The sequence below is a fragment of the Anticarsia gemmatalis genome, chromosome 30, assembly GCF_050436995.1.
Source record: "Anticarsia gemmatalis isolate Benzon Research Colony breed Stoneville strain chromosome 30, ilAntGemm2 primary, whole genome shotgun sequence".
NCBI lineage: Eukaryota > Metazoa > Arthropoda > Insecta > Lepidoptera > Erebidae > Anticarsia > Anticarsia gemmatalis.
In genome coordinates this window covers 1258777-1280751 of record NC_134774.1, presented here as the reverse complement: position 1 = coordinate 1280751, position 21975 = coordinate 1258777, and the positions used below count along the sequence as shown (strand labels likewise).

The 21975-nt window shown below is 38.6% G+C and overlaps 3 protein-coding genes across 4 annotated transcripts in view; 1 reads left to right on the top strand and 2 right to left on the bottom strand.

Moving 5' to 3' along the window:
• The window catches only part of LOC142985371 (uncharacterized), a 46558-nt gene that overhangs the window by 2341 nt on the left and 22242 nt on the right, over window positions 1–21975 (bottom strand). The window contains exons 1-7 of one of the 2 annotated variants that reach the window (XM_076133497.1): window positions 12598–12714; window positions 7966–8127; window positions 7126–7281; window positions 6377–6533; window positions 4605–4847; window positions 2191–2332; window positions 1079–1190 (exon numbers count right to left, since the gene is read on the bottom strand). In XM_076133497.1, coding sequence (XP_075989612.1) covers window positions 1079–1190; window positions 2191–2332; window positions 4605–4847; window positions 6377–6533; window positions 7126–7281; window positions 7966–8124 — 969 coding nt within the window. In that variant the 5' untranslated portion in view covers window positions 8125–8127; window positions 12598–12714. Of the gene's footprint in view, window positions 1–1078; window positions 1191–2190; window positions 2333–4604; window positions 4848–6376; window positions 6534–7125; window positions 7282–7965; window positions 8128–12597; window positions 12715–21975 lie in introns of those variants that run through there. The other variant, XM_076133496.1, reaches the window with a different exon arrangement.
• The window catches only part of Invadolysin (leishmanolysin-like peptidase, invadolysin), a 125119-nt gene that overhangs the window by 90907 nt on the left and 12237 nt on the right, over window positions 1–21975 (top strand). Inside the window, exons 5-11 of the mRNA XM_076133499.1 lie at window positions 13542–13653; window positions 16359–16473; window positions 16776–16911; window positions 17639–17776; window positions 18764–18829; window positions 20035–20158; window positions 20695–20796. Of these exons, the coding sequence (XP_075989614.1) occupies window positions 13542–13653; window positions 16359–16473; window positions 16776–16911; window positions 17639–17776; window positions 18764–18829; window positions 20035–20158; window positions 20695–20796 (793 nt within the window). The remainder of the gene's footprint in view (window positions 1–13541; window positions 13654–16358; window positions 16474–16775; window positions 16912–17638; window positions 17777–18763; window positions 18830–20034; window positions 20159–20694; window positions 20797–21975) is intronic.
• On the bottom strand, window positions 14069–15704 carry LOC142985372 (uncharacterized). The gene is made up of 2 exons (XM_076133498.1): window positions 15605–15704; window positions 14069–14876 (listed from the first exon to the last, which is right to left on the bottom strand). Exons 1-2 carry the CDS (start codon window positions 15630–15632, stop codon window positions 14089–14091), a joined length of 816 nt encoding a protein of 271 aa, XP_075989613.1. The 5' UTR covers window positions 15633–15704; the 3' UTR covers window positions 14069–14088.

Genomic DNA, 21975 nt, shown 5'->3' with positions numbered 1-21975 from the left:
ATCAAATGAGTGTCTAATAAAATGTTTTAGTCTGTAATAATAACAATTTCAACATTATTTACGACAAAATGACATAGACTGAGCATTTTAGATGAACCTTTTACGAGAACAAGTTTAATAATTTTTCGTTAACATGGTCAACTACCCAATTTTGCTACATCATAATGAACGATATTTATTTCCGCTTGTAAATGGCAGTGCGTGTGAAGGACTATTGCGCTTGGATCGCTCGATTGTTAGAACAGTCGACCGAGAGTCCTCTGCACTGTGTCTACGTTCAGTTTGATAACACCTACGCGTGTTCAAGTTGTTTGACGACACTTATACCTCAGTTGGCAACAAATACAATTTAGCGTTTCCGTGCTTAGGCCACATTAAGTCTTAGTTGTTGTCAATTAAGATAACAGTCGTTAAGCCATGTCAAAGGCCTTTGTTTGAAACTCAACAAATGAATTACAGTACCAGGGAAAAGCCAGGCATTTTTTTTATTGTCAACCTGGTGGGTTAAGCAACCATTGCCGCGGTCATTCTATAGATGGGTCACCACAATTTGAACTGGGCGTCTTTGGAGAGCACATTGAAAGTTCGGTCCTGGTTGTTCTCTAAGATAACAGTCGTTAAGTCCACGTTTAAGGCCTTTGAACAACTTTGACACTTGGTTGACCACTAACCATACGATAAGAAGAAGTGTCAGTCAAGTGACAGTTAAGTGGCAGTTCAGTACTAACTGACAGGGTAGTTCACATGCGTAACAGTTAAGTAACACATAAGTACCAGTTAAGTGACACATAAGTATAGGTTAAATGTCAGATGTACCGGTTAAGTGTGAGATAAGTACCAGTTAAATGGCACATAAGTACCATATAAGTGTCAGATAAATGACACATAAGTACCAGTTAAATGGCAAATAAGTACCTTATAAGTGTCAGATAAGTACCTGATAAGTGACAGTTAATACCATATATGTACCGTATACCTAAGTGTCAGATAAATGACAGTAAAGTGGCAGATAAGTACCAGTTAAACGGCATATAAGTACCATATATAAGTGCCCACCACCTCATAGAACGTAGTTAACCTTCTTCCCGAAGACGGGGAGCTCGTAGCCAATCATCTTGTTGCAGTTGGGACAGTAGTGGTTCTTGTGTTTGAAGCAGTCTGTGAAGAACACCACGTAGACCAGGGGCATGCTGGAAACATAAATTTTATTAGTATTAGTTTTATAAACAAAATAAATAATAGCCCTTATTACAGTATGTATGAACTTGTAATGACATCTTTTCTCTACATAAAAAAGCTCGATATTTGGGTACCTCACGAGCTCACTGAAAGAAACCTAATGAACCGCGTACTCATTTGTGATTCTTGAAGCCAAAGAGATTTTATTACAAGTTCATACATACTACATATAATGCGAAAAGGCGTTTTCCTGACCTAATATTTTATTATCCCCCGGTGTCTGAGGTACATTTAGCGGTAGTTTATCTATTCATCAGCGTTTAAACTCATGTAAAAAAAAACGCTATTAAATAGATAAACTACCGCTAAAAGTATTTAGAAACCGGGGTTAATTTTTTTTTTACTTCTTTACTAGGCTTTCAGTATTATGCTGGATATACCAATTTCTTTTAAAATATTCACTATAGAAGCCCGAAGTTTAATAACAGTATATATGACAAGAGACTTGCCCCCTATTAGATGGGATCATCAATTTTCAAGGAACAACATGGGATTCATACACTTCTGTCTACGATTAAAACTGGAATCAAGCTATAAATTACAGAAAAATATAAAATTGATACGGTCAACTTGGGTAACTTTGAATCATTTGGGTAACATTGAACGTGGGAATATGAACTTGTTTCGATTACTTTTTCATATGAAACCAACACAATTGATAAAAGTTTGCAAAACTAAAATAAACTTTTATCAATTGTTCCTTACTTGAAGAAGTGCTATTTTTTTGCTTGTAAAGGGTCCCATACGGAACAATTATTTGTGCGGTCCACATTGTTTCGTGTCTGGTTGTACTTTGTGTCCGTTGTTTGTATGTTTGTAAAAATTTCCGCTATACAAAACCAAATCTTAGTGCGGGACATGTCTTATAAAAACATAAAAATATAGTAGTTAAAGGTTAAGAACCATTGAAGTATATACAAAGATAAAACGGTTAAATTAAGTAATACTTACAAAAATATAAAGAATGTAAAAGCTATCAGGTAAGTCATGTAGCCATTTTCTCTGATGAGCAGTGTGTGTACTCGCGATGTGCAGTGATGGCATGTTAGGAACTTTCTGTCGTATGTCATTATGCCTACTGGACTGGCTGGGTCTGGAACAAAGAGAGAACAGGAATTAAAAATTAAAAAAACATCGACACAAGACCTTAATTTCCCTTTAAAAAGTAAAAAATAATAAAAGAAACCACCCACGCAAGTGGTCGCAGGTTAAAATTCGAGGCAACACACCAATTTGCGAGCAACAATCATAAGTGTCAGCATTTGACCGCAAATGAATAAATTATTTGATTATGATCTTAAAATCTTCAACCTAGCCTCTCTTCCAATTATATATTGAAGCCGGCTTCCAGTCTCACCGGATGCAGCTGAATACCAGTATTTTACATGCCGCGACTGTCTATCTGACCTCCACAACACAGTTACCTGGGTTATAACACGATACCCTTCGGCAAGACTAGTTGTCAGACTTTCAATCTTCTGGCCACTGTTAACGAATTTAAACGTTGAATTTCTTTGAAAATGGCAACAAACATAAAAAAAAAGACAAATTGAGAACCTCCTCTATTTTTCGAATAGGGTAAAAAGATAAATCACACAAAACTTTCTTAATTAAATGATTTACTAAACCAATTACACTTGTCTATTCCGTAAGCCGGGCTTAATTTGACAGCCGACATCTTAATTAGAATATTGACATCTACCGGCTTCCGAAACGGGCGTAAATCAATTATAACACTAAATACTTCAACAAAGTTTCGGTTTGAAATAAAGCTTTTAAAATCGGCTTTAGTGCGACTTGGAATCGTTCATGAAGGTTCCGTACCATTACTTCATAGTACTAGCAGACCGGCGCAACTTCGCTTGCGTGACATAAGAAATTATGACCCATACTGGGTCATACTTTTCCCCGTTTTTGTAACATTTTTTACGGTCACTCTGCTCCTATTGGTGGTAGCGAGTAGTGATGATATATATAATATAGCCTTCCTCGATAAATGGGCTATCTAACACTGAAAGAATTTTTCAAATCGGACCAGTAGTTCCTGAGATTAGTGCGTTCGAACAAAACAAACAGACTCTTCAGCTTTATAATATTAGTATAGATAAAGCAAAGTCGCTTCCCGCGTCTGTCTCTATGTCTGTATGTATGTATGCTTAGATCTTTAAAACTACGCAACGGATTTTGGTACGTTTTTTTAATAGATAGGGTTATTCAAGAAGATTTACGTGTAATAGTTGTAAAGGATTTTTTGTAAATTAATCCTCTTATTCATAAAAATATATGAAGTTTTGGCTTATAAAGTGTTTTGTTTCTTTCACTCCTTAGTGAAATGAAAAATAAATAACATATTAAAGTAGTTTTATAACTAAAATAGGTTTATAGTGTGTTTATGAATAGAAGCTAGTTATTCATAAAAACGACACAAATCACATTTGTGTTTTGTCCCTTTAAATATTTATTTTATTATATTTTTTAGTGTTTGTTGTTATAGCGGCAACAGAAATATATCATCTGTGAAAATGTCAACTGTCTAACTATTACGGTTCATGTGATACAGCCTGATCTTCTTCTTATCGTATGGTTAGTGGTCAACCTAGTGTCAAAGTTGTTCAAGCCCGAAGACCTTTGACGTGGCTTAACGACTGTTATCGTAGTAGATAACAACCGGGACCGACTTTTTACGTGCCCTCCGAAGCACGGAGACGCCCGATTCAAATACCACTATGCGGTCACCCATCTATGGTATGACCGCGCCAAGTGTAGCTTAACCCACAGAACGTTTACCGACCGGTGAGCGCAACTGGCTATGGACCTGATGACAGACAGCGAAGTCTCAGTAATAGGGTCCCGTTTTTCCCCTTTGGGAACGGAACCTAAAATCAGTATTGTCGATTTGATCTTTTCCAATTTGGAAAATGGGATTTACTTGTCAATTCGTTGAAAAAGTTTTCGAGGAAAATCTGCGTACCTTTACATACACTTTTTGAGGTGTGAATTTTTGCATTCTACTTTAGTGTTTAATATATACTTTATTTAATTTGATTGTTACTCTGCTCTAGGTAGTAATGTTTACGACCTGATGAATTCGAGGCCTAACCTCTTACTCATTCCGGGAGGGAACCTTGCCTAGCATTGGGACAGTAAGGACTTAATTTTACTTTATCACGAAATAATGTTAATTTAACGTACCTTCCTAAACACGGACGAACGCGATATGTGTAAGATGGTCACCCATCCACAGAACAACCTCGGCAAGCGTAGCTTAACCTCAAAGATCGATCCGCGTGGCTGTTATTAACTAAACCACTAGCTCCTTTAAACAACTTTGACACCAATTCATTTTAAAAGATATTTATATTTACCTGGAACAGGTACAATGACTTGCGTCCTTGGAGGAACTGGTTCAGGTTCTGGCTGTCTGCTCGGGGTCTGAGGGCTGGGAGTGGGAGGTAGCTCGGTGTATGCCGGAGGAGGTTCAGGGAACTCCGAGATAGGGATGGGGGAGAGGGGGAAGCCGTCAGACCCTTGGGCTCCGTAGACGAAAGACTCCTTCTCTAAGAAGGCTGGTAGACCTGAGGATCCGGCGCTGGTTGAAGGTCCACCACCTGGAAAAAGAAATGGTTTCGTCAAAAGACTTCATTGTTTTAGAACAGGTTTTCCCAACCTTTTCTTAGTCCGGGACCACTTTTATATTATTCAAGTTATCAGGGACCACTATGTTTAGTATATCTATACTAATATAATAAAGCTGAAGAGTTTGTTTGTTTGTTTGTTTGTTTGAACGCGCTAATCTCAGGAACTACTGATCCGATTTGAAAAATTCTTTCAGTGTTAGATAGTCCATTCATCGAGGAAGGTTATAGGCTATATATCATCACGCTACGACCAAAAGGAGCAGAGTACCCGTAAAAAATGTTACAAAAACGGGGAAAATGTTGACCCATTCTCTCTTACGCGACGCAAGCGAAGTTGCGCGAGTCAGCTAGTTAAAGATAAAGTGTGTTAATCATCCTGAAAATTTTAAATTTTATAGTCATTCGCGGACCACTTTTTGACTTCCGCAGACCACTGGTGGTCCACGGACCACCGGTTGGGAACCACTGTTTTAGAAAGTTAACTAAACTAAGACTCTTTAGACTGTCTATCGGACATCTACACCACAGTTACCTGGGTTATAACACGATACCTCAGTAAATAGTTGTCAGACTTACAAGCTTCTGACTACTTCTAATGACTGTCAAAGGTCTTTGAAAATGACAACCGAGACACTTAATTAAACGTGTGAAACACGTAGGAACCCGATATGTATATTATTACCCATCTATATAATATATCCATACTAATATTATAAATGAGAAAGTAACTCTGTCTGTCTGTCTGTCTGTCTGTCTGTCTGTCTGCTACTCAATCACGTCTAAACTACTGAACCAATTTGCATGAAATTTGGTATGGAGATATTTTGATACCCGAGAAAGGACATAGGCTACTTTTTATCCCGGGAAAATGACGCATTTCCCGGGAAAGTTCAGAAAATTCAACGAAGTCGCGAAATATCAATATTATAATGACATTGAATTAACAAAATTACGTTGCCGGCAACTGTTTTAATGGCGGATATGTCTTAGCGCGACTTCTTTATACTAAGAGATATAAATAATTTTGAGAATATTTTTCGTGAAAAAAAAGGATATTTTATATCATCACGCTACGACCAATAGGAGCAGAGTAGGTAACAGTAAAAAGTGTTACAAAAACATGGCGTAATATGTGACGCAATCCGCCATACTAAGCGACGAGCTCTATATCGCTAATCGCCGATGCAAAAAGTACTATTTCTGCTAACTAAATGACTTCACTTGGTCCCCTTTTTGAAGTCTACAAAGTCATATCACGTATCTCAGTTGACAACTAGTGTACGTCAAATTGATGGTCACTATTCAGTACATTGCTACTTTAACTTTACGTGTTAATCACTACAATTTAAGGTAGAAAGCAATGTACAGCATAGTGGCTTTAAAATTTTCAAAGATCTTTGGCAGTCGTTACCAGTAGTCAGAAGCTTGAAAGTCCAACAACCAGTTACTCAGGTATTTTGTTATAACCCAAGTTACTGGGTTTTAGGGTTGATACTCACTGCCTGTACCCCGACCGATCAGATCTAGTGTGTCAGGCCTCACTGGCCGGCTGTTCACTGGGGACGCCTGTGAGGAAGATGAGGAGTTTTGTGACGCTGCGTCCTCCTTAGGCCTGTCGATACGTCTGTCTTCGAACGGGTCGTAGAGTATCGTGTCCTGAAAGTTGAGAGCATATGAGTTAGTCTTTTGGAAAATTAATGTAACTGTGACTATGAAATTTATCTAAATATTAGGTCGGGGAAAAAGTATTTTCGCATTATAGTATGTATGAACTTGTAATAAAATCTCTTTGGCTTCAAGAATCACAAATGAGTACACGGTTCATTAAGTTTCTTTCAGTGAGCTCGTGAGGTACCCAAATAACGAGCTTTTTTGTGTAGAGAAAAGATTTTATTACGAGTTCATACATACTATGCATACATGCGAAAAAACTTTTTCCCCGACCTAATATATTGTATAACTCAAAGATGACTGACTGACATAGTGATCTATCAACGCACAGCCCAAACCACTGGACGGATCGGTCTGAAATTGAGCATGCAGGTAGATGTTATGACGTAAGCATCCGATAAGAAAGGGTTTCGATCAATTCTACCCCCAAAAGGATAGAATAGGGGATGAAATTTTGTATGAAAATTCTGTCCGTAATCACAAACAACACGGTCGAAGTCAAAATAAGAAACAAGACTGCTTCTGCATTAAAAACTAGACCTTATACCAACACCCTAAAGTTTATTTACCAACTAACCTGTACATACTGCGGCTGGGCTTCTGGCGACTCGATACTGGTGACATCACTCCCACCATCTGCTTGAGGCAGGTCGATGTACACTACCGGGTTCTCGTCTATGTCCTTCTTCGGAGGTATGGAGGGTCCGGACCCACTCGAGGAGGGCTGGTTCTCCTGTAATAACGTTATTTCACATTTAGAACTGTTCTTTTTAGAGTTCCGTACCCAAAGGGTAAAAACGTATTGTATTGCTAAGCCTCCGCTGTCTGTCCGTCTGTCACCAGGCTGTATCTCATTAACCGTGATAGCTAAGACGCTGAAATTTTCACAAATTATGTATTTCCGTTGTCGCTATATCAGAAAATACTAAAAATTAGAAAATAAAACAAAAAAAAAACGTATTAAGGTTGTCCTCGTGCAATAAACCTGTTTATTTGGTACGGAACTCTTTGTGTGTGGGTCCGACTCGCACTTGGCCGGTTTTAGAAATACGATCTAAACGCAAAAACGTTCAATGCTTTATTGGTGTCCGTAACAAAATGCTTTTGGTGCGGTACGGACTTAACTCCCCTTGTTCTAAAAATAATTTATTGTGTTAACGAACAGCTTAGTTCAAATTATAATTGAACTGTACTTGACTGCCTCCGTGACGCAGTGGTTTAAGTCGCCACGCCGCTAGCATTGCGTCGGGAGGTCGTGGGTTCGATTCCCACACGGAACAATTATTTGTGCGATCCTCAAATATTTTTTTCGGATCTGGTTGCACTTTGTGTCCCTTGTTTTATGTTTGTAAAAGTTCCCGCGTCACAAGAGCAATTTTTAGTGCGGGAGTGGTCTTTAAAAAAATATGTTACCAACCTTAGGAGCTGTAATTCCACTAGACCCTGGCACAGACGGGCTCAGCACCTTCCTTGGCAGGTTGGCCCACTTGGAAGCTGTGGCAGCGTCTATCGAGGGTGCATCTGTGACGATCTGGTTCACGTACGGGTAGCCCCTGTAACTTTGTCCTGATGACATGGTCTGCAAGTGGAAAAAGACAAATAAATATATTTGGGCCACTCACGAAAACCTATTTCGCAAATCCTTTTTTTATTATATCCCTTAAAGTACGAGGATGGTTTTTACGGAGGAAATTGCATACTAATATTATAAAGCTGAAGAGTTTGTTTGTTTGATTGTTTGTTTGTTTGTTTGAACGCGCTAATCTCAGGAACTACTGGTTCGAATTGAAAAAATATTTTTGTGTTGAATAGACCATTTATCGAGGGAGGCTATAGGCTATATCACATTACGCTACAAGGAGTATGGTCTCAATAGGAGCTGAGTAGCAACGAAAAATGTTACAAGAACGGGGAAAATTTTGACCCATTCTCTCTTACGTGACGCAAGCAAAGTTGCGTTACAATGTAAGATAAAATTTACGCCAGAAAATGTTCGCGGAAGTCGCGGACAAAACCTAGTAATTAACATACGTGATCATATCTAGTCAATATACAATGAATCAAATTATGATAAATCACAAATTACGCCGAATATTGTAATCTTATCTGTTAAATTATCAGTACAAGTAATAGTTCATAAATAATGCCGCGAAATGCTCAGAAAGTACATTATAAATAAGGCACGCGCTAAAGCATTACTTGTTTGAGCATAACCGCAGCATATAATATACATATTTAAAATGACACCGTTTTCCTATATACCTAGGAAGAGACCAAAGAACGTCTCTTGGTGCGATCCTTACAAACTTCCCTTGCTTCATTCACATACATACATGTTGTCATACAGGACCGCCGGTTACGAGTAGCACCTGACCTTTTTACAAAACATCACCGATATGATCTGTGTATGTCTTTCTAAAGCGTCCAATTCCAGCGTTTCCTTTTACTATCCCACTGCTGGGCAAGCGTCTCCTCCCGAACGAGGGAGAGGTCAGGCCTTGAGTACACCACGCTGACCAAGTGCGGGTTGGAGACTTTGCATGCCGTTAAAACATTTTAGGCATGCAAGGTTTCATCACGATGTTTTCCTTCACCGTTAGAGCAAATGATAATTATTATTTCTCAATCCATACCTATTAGTACATTGAAATGTTACATTTGCTTGAGCCTTAGCTAGAGTTTTACGTAGGACGTAATTTCAAATATTTTCTGTGTAGGGGGTGTCAAGTTTATAGGCCTCCGTGGCGCAGAGGTTAAGGTCGCCTCGCCCAACTCCCCACACGGAACAATTATTTGTGAGATCCACAAATAATAATTTCGGGTCTGGTTGTACTTTGTGTCCGTTGTTTGTATGTTTGTAAAAGTCCACGCGACACAAGAGCAATTCTTAGTGCGGGAGTTGTCTTAAAGAAAGAAGTGCTCTCCGCGTGTCAGCTGTTGTTAAGTAATGCAAATATTTTATCATATAACTCGCTGACCCGCGCAACTTCGCTTGCGTCACATAAGAGAGAATGGGTCATAATTTTCCCCGTTTTTGTAACATTTTTCGTTACTACTCCGCTCCTAATGGTCGTAGTGTGATGTTGTATAGCCTATAGTCTTTCTCAAAAAATGGGCTTTCTACCACTGCAAGAATTTCTCAAATCAAACCAGTAGTTTCTGAGATTAGCGCGTTTACACAAACAAACTAACAAACTCTTCAGCTTTATAATATAGAAGTATAGATATAATTAGATACTGCTATCAAAGTATGTTATTTTACGCTTCGATTGCAATTTTATCGACTGAAAGAAAACACAGCTTTGTACGAAGGTTCACAGATCATTGACCGAGGGTTGAAGGGAGGTCATAGCTCCGTGTCATATGTACAGACACTGTGTCACACCGACTGTCAACTATGATAGTATGTATGCACGTGACAGTGTGTGTCTGTACTGTCATAGTGTCTGACACGCACTGTATATATGTACAGACACTGTGTGTAACAGCACAGCGCCGCTTGTACCGCGCGTGTGGCCGCACACACACCGACTGTCAACTATGCATGCACGTGACAGTGTGTGTCTGTACTGTCATAGTGTCTGACACGCACACGCACTGTACATATGTACAGACACTGTGTGTAACAGCACAGCGCCGCTTGTACCGCGCGTGTGGCCGCACACACACCGACTGTCAACTATGCATGCACGTGACAGTGTGTGTCTGTACTGTCATAGTGTCTGACACGCACACGCACTGTACATATGTACAGACACTGTGTGTAACAGCACAGCGCCGCTTGTACCGCGCGTGTGGCCGCACACACACCGACTGTCAACTATGCATGCACGTGACAGTGTGTGTCTGTACTGTCATAGTGTCTGACACGCACACGCACTGTACATATGTACAGACACTGTGTGTAACAGCACAGCGCCGCTTGTACCGCGCGTGTGGCCGCACACACACCGACTGTCAACTATGCATGCACGTGACAGTGTGTGTCTGTACTGTCATAGTGTCTGACACGCACACGCACTGTACATATGTACAGACACTGTGTGTAACAGCACAGCGCCGCTTGTACCGCGCGTGTGGCCGCACACACACCGACTGTCAACTATGCATGCACGTGACAGTGTGTGTCTGTACTGTCATAGTGTCTGACACGCACACGCACTGTACATATGTACAGACACTGTGTGTAACAGCACAGCTCCGCTTGTACCGCGCGTGTGTCCGCACACACACCGACTGTCAACTATGTATGCACGTGACAGTGTGTGTCTGTACTGTCATAGTGTCTGACACGCACACGCACTGTACATATGTACAGACACTGTGTGTAACAGCACAGCTCCGCTTGTACCGCGCGTGTGGCCGCACACACACCGACTGTCAACTATGTATGCACGTGACAGTGTGTGTCTGTACTGTCATAGTGTCTGTCACGCACACGCACTGTACATATGTATGGATACAAAAATTCAGTAAAAAAATTGCGATGCGTGATTCGAACCCGAGACCTCTGCACGGCTGTTGCATACACTACCGACTGCGCCACTAGGGCAGTAAATTATCTCATTTTTATCCTACTTATATTATAAATGTGAAGAAGCTTGAGATTGTATTGTATGTTTTTTACTCATTCACGAAAAAAGTACTATGCGTATTTTAATTGATACACACATTAAAAGTTGGTCTCTGTCTACCCCTAAGAAAAAGTCGTGATTGTATGTAAACAATTTTGATAATCGCTTCCGGATCTCCTTGTATTTATGTACGAAACGTATTTATTTCGTAAAGCCCCTCGCGTCACACAATTATATTATTTATTATCTCATAAAACGGATAATCTTTCTGATATTATAAATACGAAAGTTTTTACCAATGCATAATATGTATGTATGTTTCACTTTCACACAATAAGTCTAGCCTTTCTTCCAACTATGTTGGAGTCGGCTTCCAGTCTCACCGGATGCAGTTGAATACCAGTATTTTACATGGAGCGACTGTCTATCTGACCTCCACAACACAGTTACCTGGGTTATATCACGATACCCTTCGGTAAGACTGGTTGTTAGATTTTCAAGCTTCTGACTACTGTTAACGACTGTCAAAGATCTTCCAAAAACCCCTCTGTAAGACTGGTTGTTACGTTTAATATACTTAGACGATATTTTCGTAGGGAAATAACTCCTAATGTATATGAATGAAGTAAGGGAAGTTTGTAAGGATCGTACCAAGTGGCGGTCTCTGGTCTCTGCCTACTTCTTTGGGAAGAAAGCGTGATTTTATGGATGTACTAGCTGACTGCAACTTCGCTTGCGTCACATAAGAGAGAATGGGTCAAAATTTTCCCCGTTTTTGTAATATTTTTTACTGGTACTCGGCTCCTATTGGTCGTAGCTTGATGATATATAGCCTTCTTCGATAAAAGGACTATCTAACACTGAAATAATTTTTCAAATCGGACCAGTAGTTCCTAAGTTAGCGCGTTCAAACAAACAAACTCTTCAGCTTTATAATATTAGTATGTACGAGTATGTATGATCCTTTTAAATACTTAATTTTCTATGGGGAGGATATTGTATATCCTTAGAGAAACTACCCTATTATTAAGGTTAAAGTGTTCCAGTGAACCACCAAACAAAGAAATTTTAATAATTTCTACAATTAAATAGATACTTGATTAAATTGTATGAAAATTCTTTCAATACAAACCTAGCACTTCCACTAAAAATCGAAAATAGATAACCGATTTATGTATGCCAAATATGTAAATAATCTATATGTCCTTGAGAAATATTTATTTCATCATATTTACGCATGTTTACCAAAAAAAAACTTTTAAACCCCGCTCAAAAGACTAATTCCCGAACGAACAATAAAAGAAAAGCAAAACACAATCCTAATTCCTATTTTAAAAATGATTTACAAAAAAAAATAAAACAAAACTCCATCATTCGAAATTCGAACGAAATGTCAAAGTCTCTATTGTCAGAATGACGTCTACTTTTTTCTTTTAAAAACATATTTGAAGTCTATTAATTAAAGAAAAACATACCTTTCTTATAAATGTATTCACAAAATCCTTCAAAACTTAATTTTATTCACGATTTTCACACAATTTTTTACATTTTCGTGTCGAACGTATTGACATGGATGCCGATATGGTATGACGTTTATCTTTTGATAAGATTGCGTGGAGCGATAGATAATACGGTGGAGTAATAGCACGGGGCCAATGACTTGGTTTCTCACTGACCCTTTCACTGCCAACTGTTTTAATCGACTTTAAAAACGGGGCAAGTGTGAGTTGGACTGGCGCGAGAAGGGTTCCGTACCATCCCATCTTTAGTAGAAAATTGCTTAAAAATTACGTTTGTTTTACAGGACTACCCTGGATATGATTTTTTGAATTTTTAGTGTTTGTTGGTATAGCGGCAAAATATATACCTACCCTTATTGGAAAATTGCTTAAAATCTACGTTTGTTATATGGGACCCTAAATATATATATATAATTTAGTATTTTTTGTTATAGCGGCAACAGATTACATGATTTGTGAAAATTTCACCTTTCTAGCTATTACAGTTTATGAGTTACAGACGGAGAGACAGCGGAGGCTTAGTAATAGGGTTCCGATTTATTTTACCCTAATAAGGAGTAGGTTCCTAATTAATACATACATACACACATATATATAACTGCACGTTTCGCGCAGTAGTTAACGCGGTCACCTCGCCGCAACAACCGTAGCGCCGCGTGTGGTGGGTTCGAATCCCACCCGGGACAAATATTTGTGTGATTAGCACGAGTATCTGTTTTGAGCCTGGTTGTTAATGTATCTATATAAGTATGTATTTACAAGTATATAAGTATGTATTTACAAGTATAAGTATATTTATCAGTTATCTGGTTAATACCAGTATTTTACATGGAGCGACTGTGTATCTGACCTCCACAACCACAACCTATGTATTTACAAAATGTTTGTATTTGTTTCAGGAAATGCCCGACGCGCCAGGTCTTCGTGAGGGGGGGTAGATCACATTGCATAGGCAGCTGTAACCCAGTCACCATGTGTGGCGAAGTCAGGGTGCCTGAAGAACATCTTAATGTAAGTAAATAGCTTTATTCAAGCTTTATTTATTTATTTTATTATTATTTCTTGGTCTCTGCTTACCCTTATGAGAAATAGTAATATTTTCTAAAAAAGAAAAACAATAATCGAGGAACTACCGGGGATTTGACAACCAATTGAGAACCTCCTAATTTTTAAAAGTCGGTTAAGACACTTAACCAAATAATAATAAAAACACTTCATACAGTTCATATACTACCTCCCTACAGTATGATAACCAATTAAGAATCTCCTCCTTTTTTAAAAGTCGGTTAACAATACGAGACCAATTTTTATTGTCAAAAATACTTCAAATAATTAAGGAGCTACCAATTATTTGACAACATCCTTCTTTTTTAAAGGTCAGTTAAGGATCCAAAACATTTAAAAAATCTAGAAATAAAAGCACAAATCAAAAAAATCTATATTTATTTAAAACCACGTCTTCTTAGCTCGCGTCCCCGCGTCGCTCTTGTCTGTCTGTGTGTCGTGTGCAACTAACTTAGTTAATGCTATGGGTCCGCTCGTCGCCACAATCTTAGATCTCTGATAACTGCTGTCGTATTCTTCTGCTTCTTTGTTAGTCACGTCAGAAGCACGAAACACCTTCTCTTCTATAGAAGATTTCATCATATCTGACAAACCATTATTATCTATTGTGTTCATAGACAAGCGATATCTACTTAATTCTTTTTTATATTTCGGTTTAACTGTATTACCCTTTTTCGTAGTTTCTTCTTCAAAACTAACTGAATGGCTGTCTTCTTTCAAAATTTCATGTTTCTTTTCATCTGGTCTAGACCTTTTATGTTGATCTAAAGGATACGAATATTGTATAGGTTTTTTATTTCTTTCATCTCCCCTTTCATTCCCTCTTTCATCCGGCCTTTCACCTCCTCTTTCATCCGTCCTTTCATCTCCTGTCTTATCAATTCTTTCATCTTTTCTATAATTCTTCCCATTTCGAACAGTCTTATCAATTTCACTATCAGATTCACTCGCAGTCTGTTTAATACTGAAATCCTTATTCTCTTCAGAAACGTTTCTGTCCTCCGGTTCAGGAGTCACCATTTTTTTAGCCGTATCTGCTATGAAGTTCGCTATTTTCTCCGCGAGAGATTCCGAGACGAACTTCGTAGCTAAGTTTTTGATGTCATCTATGTTCACAGTCAGTAGCATGAAAGATTCTGAAAGATGGATTGTGAGGAGTATTTGTAGACCTGAAAAAAGATAAAGCAAAAGATGATTTGAATGTTTCTTTGTCGTATGGTTAGTGGTTAAACTAGTGTCAAAGTTGTTCAGGTCTGAAAAGCCTTTGACAAAACGACTTCTATGTTGTCTAAATTGTATTAGGTCAGGGAGTCTCTTCGCATTACAGTATGTATGAACTTGTAATAAAATCTTTTCTCTACATTAAAAACTTCGATATTTGGGTACCTCACGAGCTCACTGAAAGAAACGGAATGAAACGTGTACTCATTTGTGATTCTTGAAGCCTAAGAGATTTTATTGCAAGTTCATACATACTATAATGCGAAAAGACCTTTTCCCCGACCTAATATGTATTAGAAATAATGATCACTTGTTATAACGGTGAAGGAAAATATCGTGATGAATGACATGTCTGACAGTTTTTTAAAACAGTTCTTGAAGTATGAAAAGTCCCCACTCGTTCCGGGAGGAGACTCTTGCCCAGCAGTGGAACACTAATGGGTTAAAATCAGATGGGTGACCGCATAGTAGTATTTGAACTGGGCGTGCTTCGGAGGGCACGTAAAATTTGGTACCGGTTGTTGTCAATTAAGATAACAGTCGTTAAGCCACGTCAAAGGCCTTCGGGCTTGAAGAACTTTGACACTAGGTTGACCACTAACCATACGACAAGAAGAAGTAAGTTTACTAAATTGTTGGGCTATAGTTATTAAAATTTGTAATAATTCTCTCTCACCGAGAACGAGAAGTTTGCCGAGCGCCATTTTGTTTTTTACATAAAAGTTAAATAGAATGACTGTTTATTGTGCCGTTTTATTGATGGAAATTTATTGAAGGTTTATTACTTTATTATTGTTTAGAGACATTGGTGTTTTAGTTAGAAGGATGCAAAGACTGACTTCGATTCTCGTTCGGTAGTTGACTGGGTTAACGAAAAATTATTAAACTCGTACTCGTAAAGGGTTCATCTAAAATGAAAACTATGTAGTTTTTTTCGTATATAATGTTGAAATTGTAATTATTACAGACTGAAATATTTTATTAGACACTCGTTTGATACCATATGACATAGTGACGTCACTACGTCGTATTTCTATACTAAAACGTCATTTTGACATTTCATAAAGAGTAGCTGAATTGACTGATAGGTAACTACCTTATTTAGGAATTTTACCTGAAGTTATATGTATGATATTAGGCCGGCTAACTATCTATATGGTGCATCGGTGATATATGTAACTCAAATATCATCAGTCTAGCCTTTCTTCCAACTATGTTGGAGTCGGCTTCCAGCCTCAGAAGATGCAGCTGAATACCAGTATTTTACACTAAGCGACTGCCGAAAAAATCGAGAATCGTATTATCCCCCAGCGGGTTGGAATAAGGAGTTGAAAGTCAACTTTTTTTTCTTCACTGCTAAACAAAATTGGTCCACTAGCAAAAAAAACAACTACAAGTTATATTTTAATGATAATTATCTTTTTTTCCAGCTTTGCTACGTGTGTAACAGTACGGGTCACGGCTGCAGGGCGCTACCAAGACCTGTGGAGGAGGTCACCACGGAAGAGGATGGCAACACCATCAATGATGGCACGGAGACACCAGGTAATGATAGCATAGTTCCTATGACTGCCTCCGTGGCGCAGTGGTTTAGGTCTCCACGCTGCTGCCATTGCGTCGGGAGGGTATCGATTCCTACATTGCATATTTCTTTTCTCGCGCCTTTTTATCGAATATCTCGAAACATTGTTTTTGTAGATAACGGCATTATAGTTAGAGGACGGCAGCATGAGTTAAATTTCTTTATTCTAGTTGCAGAATACAACAGCTCAGCCTAACCCCTCATTCTGGGAGGAAACCTTACCCAGCAGTGAGACATGAGTTAAATTTCTTTATACTTGTTGCAGTATTAGACAGTGAACCTCCAGGAGTTGAAGACACAGACTTTGTACTATACGTGAGCGCTGTGGAGACGGAGCGGTGTCGTCGAGGACTTACTGTTGCTTATGCGTCACATTGCCAGCAAGAATCTGCTTTAGACAGGTAAGCTATAGCTGATCATCATCAGTCTAGCCTTTCTTCCAACTATGTTAATTTTTTTTAAAGGCAACCTAATGGATGGCCTGTGGGCTTATCACGTATCTCAGTTGACAGGTGGTTTATGTCAAAATGATGATCACTATAGAATACATTGCTGCTTTGACGTAACGTGTTAATTACTATAATCTCAGGTAGAAAGCAATGTACAGCATGGTGGCTTTCAAATGGTCGATCTATTTGTTTTAAACTTAAAATATTTTTAATATTGGCATGATAATAACTTATGCAATAACTTAAGACAGAAGGTCCTTTAAGTAGAGACTAAATAGATTAATCGACTTGGTATTACATAGATCTCACCACTTTTTACGGCAGAAAGATTGAGCTGCGAGAGTTCGGGTTTTTTATAGAATGTTTTTGATGGCATAATAATTTAACTGCACTTAAAATTAATATTAATTTAACTGCACGTTTGGCGCAGTGGTCAAGTCGCCGCAATAAACGTAATGCGACGTGTGGTGGGTTCGAGTCCCACCCAGGACAAATCTTTGTGTAATGAGCACGAGTATCTATTCTGAGCCTGGATGTTAATGTGTCTATATAAGTATATATTTACAAGTATATAAGTATGTTTATCAGTTATTTGCTTACAGTACAACTCTGCTTAGTTCGTAATCAAATGACCGTGTGTGAGTTGTCCAATGATATTTATGTATACATTTTATTTCAGACCAGTGGCAGGCCACGCTAACTTTTGCCCCGGGGAGCTTTCAACTAAATACCGTGATCTACCCTCCGTGCTATCTACAGTACAGCATGAGATGCTCCATGCTTTAGGGTTCAGTGTATCGTTGTTTGCGTTTTATAGGTAAGACTACCTATCTATCCTAATAATATTAAGTCGGGGAAAAAGTCTTATCGCATTATAGTAGGTATGCATGAACTTGTAATAAAATCTTTTCTCTACACAAAAACGCCCGATATTTGGGTACCTCACGAGCTCCCCGACCTAATATTATATACTAGAGGCCGCGACTTCGTCCGCATGAAAACTCTTCCATAACCAAACAATATTATCAACATCTTTTTTTTTATGATGACTAAGTAACCCAAAGCAAATTCTCGTTTTTCCCGTGTAAATCCCGATCCCTTGGGAACTCCGGAATAAAAAGTAGCCTATGTGTTATTCTGGGTCTTCAGATACCTACAAACCAAATTTCATCGTAATCGCTTCTGTAGTATTTGCGTGAAAGAATAACAAACATTCATACATACAAACTTTCGCATTTATAATATTAATAGGATTTTCTCGACCCAATAATTTTCAATTTATAATAGTTTTATCGATATACCCCATCTTTTTGTAATAAATAGAATATATATGTTACTGTAAAAGCCCGAACTGTGGTAAATCCTAAGATTTTCCGGTAAAACCTAAGATTTACCAACTCTCAATGGTAAAAGTCCGAACAAGCCAGAGTTTAAAAACTATGTTACGATATATAAAAAAATCCTCCTTCATAACTATGTTTATAACTATTTCACGGTATAATTATATACTGTGACATAGTTATAAAGAAGGAGTTTTGGGCATAGCGACATGGGTAGGTTAGGTTAGGCTAAGGTGGGAGCTTCGCTTCGCTCGCTCCCACCTTAGCCTTCGTGGTTATTTTTTTTAACCACCCAGAAGGCGGAGCCCCGCAAAGCGGGGCTCCGGCGACAGCTCGACATCATCAAGTGAATATAGGTACCATTGCGAGTTGGTAAATCTTAGGTTATACCGGAAAATCTTAGGATTTACCACCGTTCGGGCTTTTACAGTAACATTATATTAAACATTAATGTTATATTTCAGGGATGAAAATGGCGAACCGTTGACTGAAAGGAGACCGGATACAGGCAACCCACCTTTAGATGAAGAGTGAGTATTTACTTATTAATTAAAAATTCTATTGAACTAGCGAGCTGAGTTATCATGTTTTCGTCCTTTTATATAAATGATTCCCCCCCTTTTCATGCCCTTCGGAGGGGGGAGGGACTTCTAAAAATCCTCTTTTTGTGCTCTTCTGACCTCTTTTTTTGTTTTCATAAAAAAGGCAACTCCCGCGCTTGGAATCTTGTGTCTTGGTCTTGTGTTGCGGGGACTTTTACAAACATACAAACAACGGGCACAAAGTGCAACCAGACCCGAAACAATTATTTGTGGATCGCACAAATTATTGTTCTTTAACCTCTCGAGCGCCCCAACGTCAAAATTCAAATATACCGTTAAGCGTCCAGGCCAAAAATGGCGCGCGAAATTGAATTGGCGGTTGGCGTTTAAGCGCCGATTCCGTCATATTTTAATACTAACACCCTAGTCATACCTTATATATTTGAAATCTACATAAAATTTGCTATAGATTAAAAAAATAAACCACAAATAATATTTGATAGTGGTAGTACAATAGTCGGTTTAATCTGAATATTTTGTGCTTTAGGCATGTGTTTGAAGAAAGTCTAAAAAATATTTTTAGGCAAAAAAAAATATGCCGAAAGGTCTTATCGTGTAGTTAATGAATAATGACATTAAAATCCAACTGTAAAATATACTCAAATCTTTAAAATTAGTTAAAAAAAGGATTTACAATATTGGTCATAAAGGAACATGTCGTTGGGTCAGATGTTGTTTAAGGTGCTCTCTGGCCTATATCAACCACTTATTCAAGTGTGTGCATTAGATCGTCGTCTCGTTTCATCAGCTTCAATGTCAAATATGTTTGAAAGGAATAAACATAGTTTTAGCATTTCGTTTCTACGTTTTTTAAATGTAAGATCGTTTTGCCGTACCACGGTGGCGGGGCGCTTGACGGGGGTAGAACATTTAACCGTGACACGGTGGCCGGGCGCTTGAGAGGTTAAGGTGGTCGCCACGCCACTACTATTGCGCCGGGAGGTCGTGGGATCAATTCCCACACGCGACAATTATTGTTTCTGCAATCCAAAAATAATTGTTTCGGGTCTGGTTGTACTTTTGTCCGTTGTTTGCATATTTGTAAAAGTCCCCGCGACATAAGAGCAATTCTTAGTGCGGGAGTTGTCTATAAAAGCAGGATACTCACTTTAATATTTTGTCTCTTCCCCCAGGTTACAGATACACAAATGGTCAGACCGTGTGGTCAAAAACATCACTAGAAAGGACTGGATGATTAGAGGAGGTTATATGGAGAGGACCTTCCACATGATCGTCACTCCGAGGGTTGTGAAAGAGGTAAGAGTTATCGTATGGTTAGTGGTCAACCTAGTGGTTAGCTCGTGGCTTAGTTAACGACAGCCGCGCGGATCGATCTTTGAGGTTAAGCCACGCTTGCCGAGGTTGTTCTGTGGATGGGTGACCATCTAACACATATCGAGTTCTTTCGTGTTTCGGAAGGCACGTTAAATTGTGGGTCCCGGCTGTCATTTTCGAAGATCTTTGACAGTCGTTAACAGTAGTCAGAAGCTTGAAAGTCTGACAACCAGTCTTAGTATCGTGTTATAACACAGGTAACTGTGTTGTGCAGGTCAGATAGACAGTCGCTCCAATCCGCTCCATGTACAATACTGGTATTCAGCTGCATCCGGTGAGACTAGAAGCCGACTCCAACGTAGTTGGAAGAATATATCATCACGCTACGACCAATAGGAGCAGAGTATCCGTAAAAAATGTTACAAAAACGGGGAAAATTATGACCCATTCTCTGTTATGTGAAGCAAGCGAAGTTGCGTTGAAGTCAGCTAGTATATTTATAATGTTATTATTTTCAGGTTAGAGATCATTTCAACTGCTCGGAGCTTGAAGGTGCAGAGCTCGAAGACCAGGGAGGAGACGGAACAGCCCTCACTCATTGGGAAAAGAGAGTTTTTGAAGTAAGTACTTTTAAATTTATTTTATGTATATTATATTCTAGAGTTTGTTTGTTTGAACGCGCTAATCTCAGGAACAGGATATGGTATCTAATATATAAAATTCTCGCGTCACAGTTTTTGTTGCCATACTCCTCCAAAACGGCTTGATCGATTCTAATGAGATTTTGTGAGCATATTGAGTAGGTCTGAGAATCGGCCAACATCTATTTTTCACACCCCTAAGTGAAACTATTTTTTTTTTTTATTTATATGGCAAAACAACGTTTGCCGGGTCAGCTAACATTAATATAAAATTTTATATTTTCGACAGTAAGCATACTTTGTATGCCTCTGCGGTCTGGTTAGTAGTATATAAAACTGTTGACCACAAAGTTCCAGGTTCGTTTCCCAGGTCGAGAAAGGTCCCAGGTCTTTTTAGATTCTCAATCGTAGCTGAAGTTTGGTAGTTGATGAAACCGCGGGCGGAAAACTAGTTATGTATTAGGTCGGAGAAAAAGTCTTTTCGCATTATAGTATGTATGAACTGATAATAAAATCTTTTCTCTATAAATTATAATTTAAACAATTTTAAGAATTTTCAGCTTCCCCTGAATTTGTCGTGGGTTTACTGATTTTTTGGTCTAATTTGACCGGACTACTACACAAAAAAGCTCGATATTTGGGTACCTCACGAGCTCACTGAAAGAAACCTAATGAACCGTGTACTCATTAGTGATTCTTGAAGCCAAAGAGATTTTATTACAAGTTCATACATACTATAATGCGACAAGACTTTTTCCCCGACCTAATATTCAGTCACATTTATATGCGTTCAAACGCAATTGAATAGATAAACTACCGCCAAATGAACCTCAGAAACCGAGATGAGAAAGTTAGTTACTTATATACTTATGTAACATAATTATAATAATAATATTTGCATGTCATAGGTGCAGCGCAGACGGCACACTTTTTGTGCGATCGAGTCTGTGTACTCATGTGGTAAAGTCTATTAAAAACTTAAACTTACCGTATTTTGTTTTTTCTTTAGACTCATACATGTCCAAACAGGAGCGGAATAAACAATACAGCACACTTCATCCCACATTTTTCTTTTTAAATGTCTATCATGATATTCTGCAGACTCGATCGCACACAAAAAGTGTGCCGTCTGCGCTGCACCTTAATGACAAAATATGT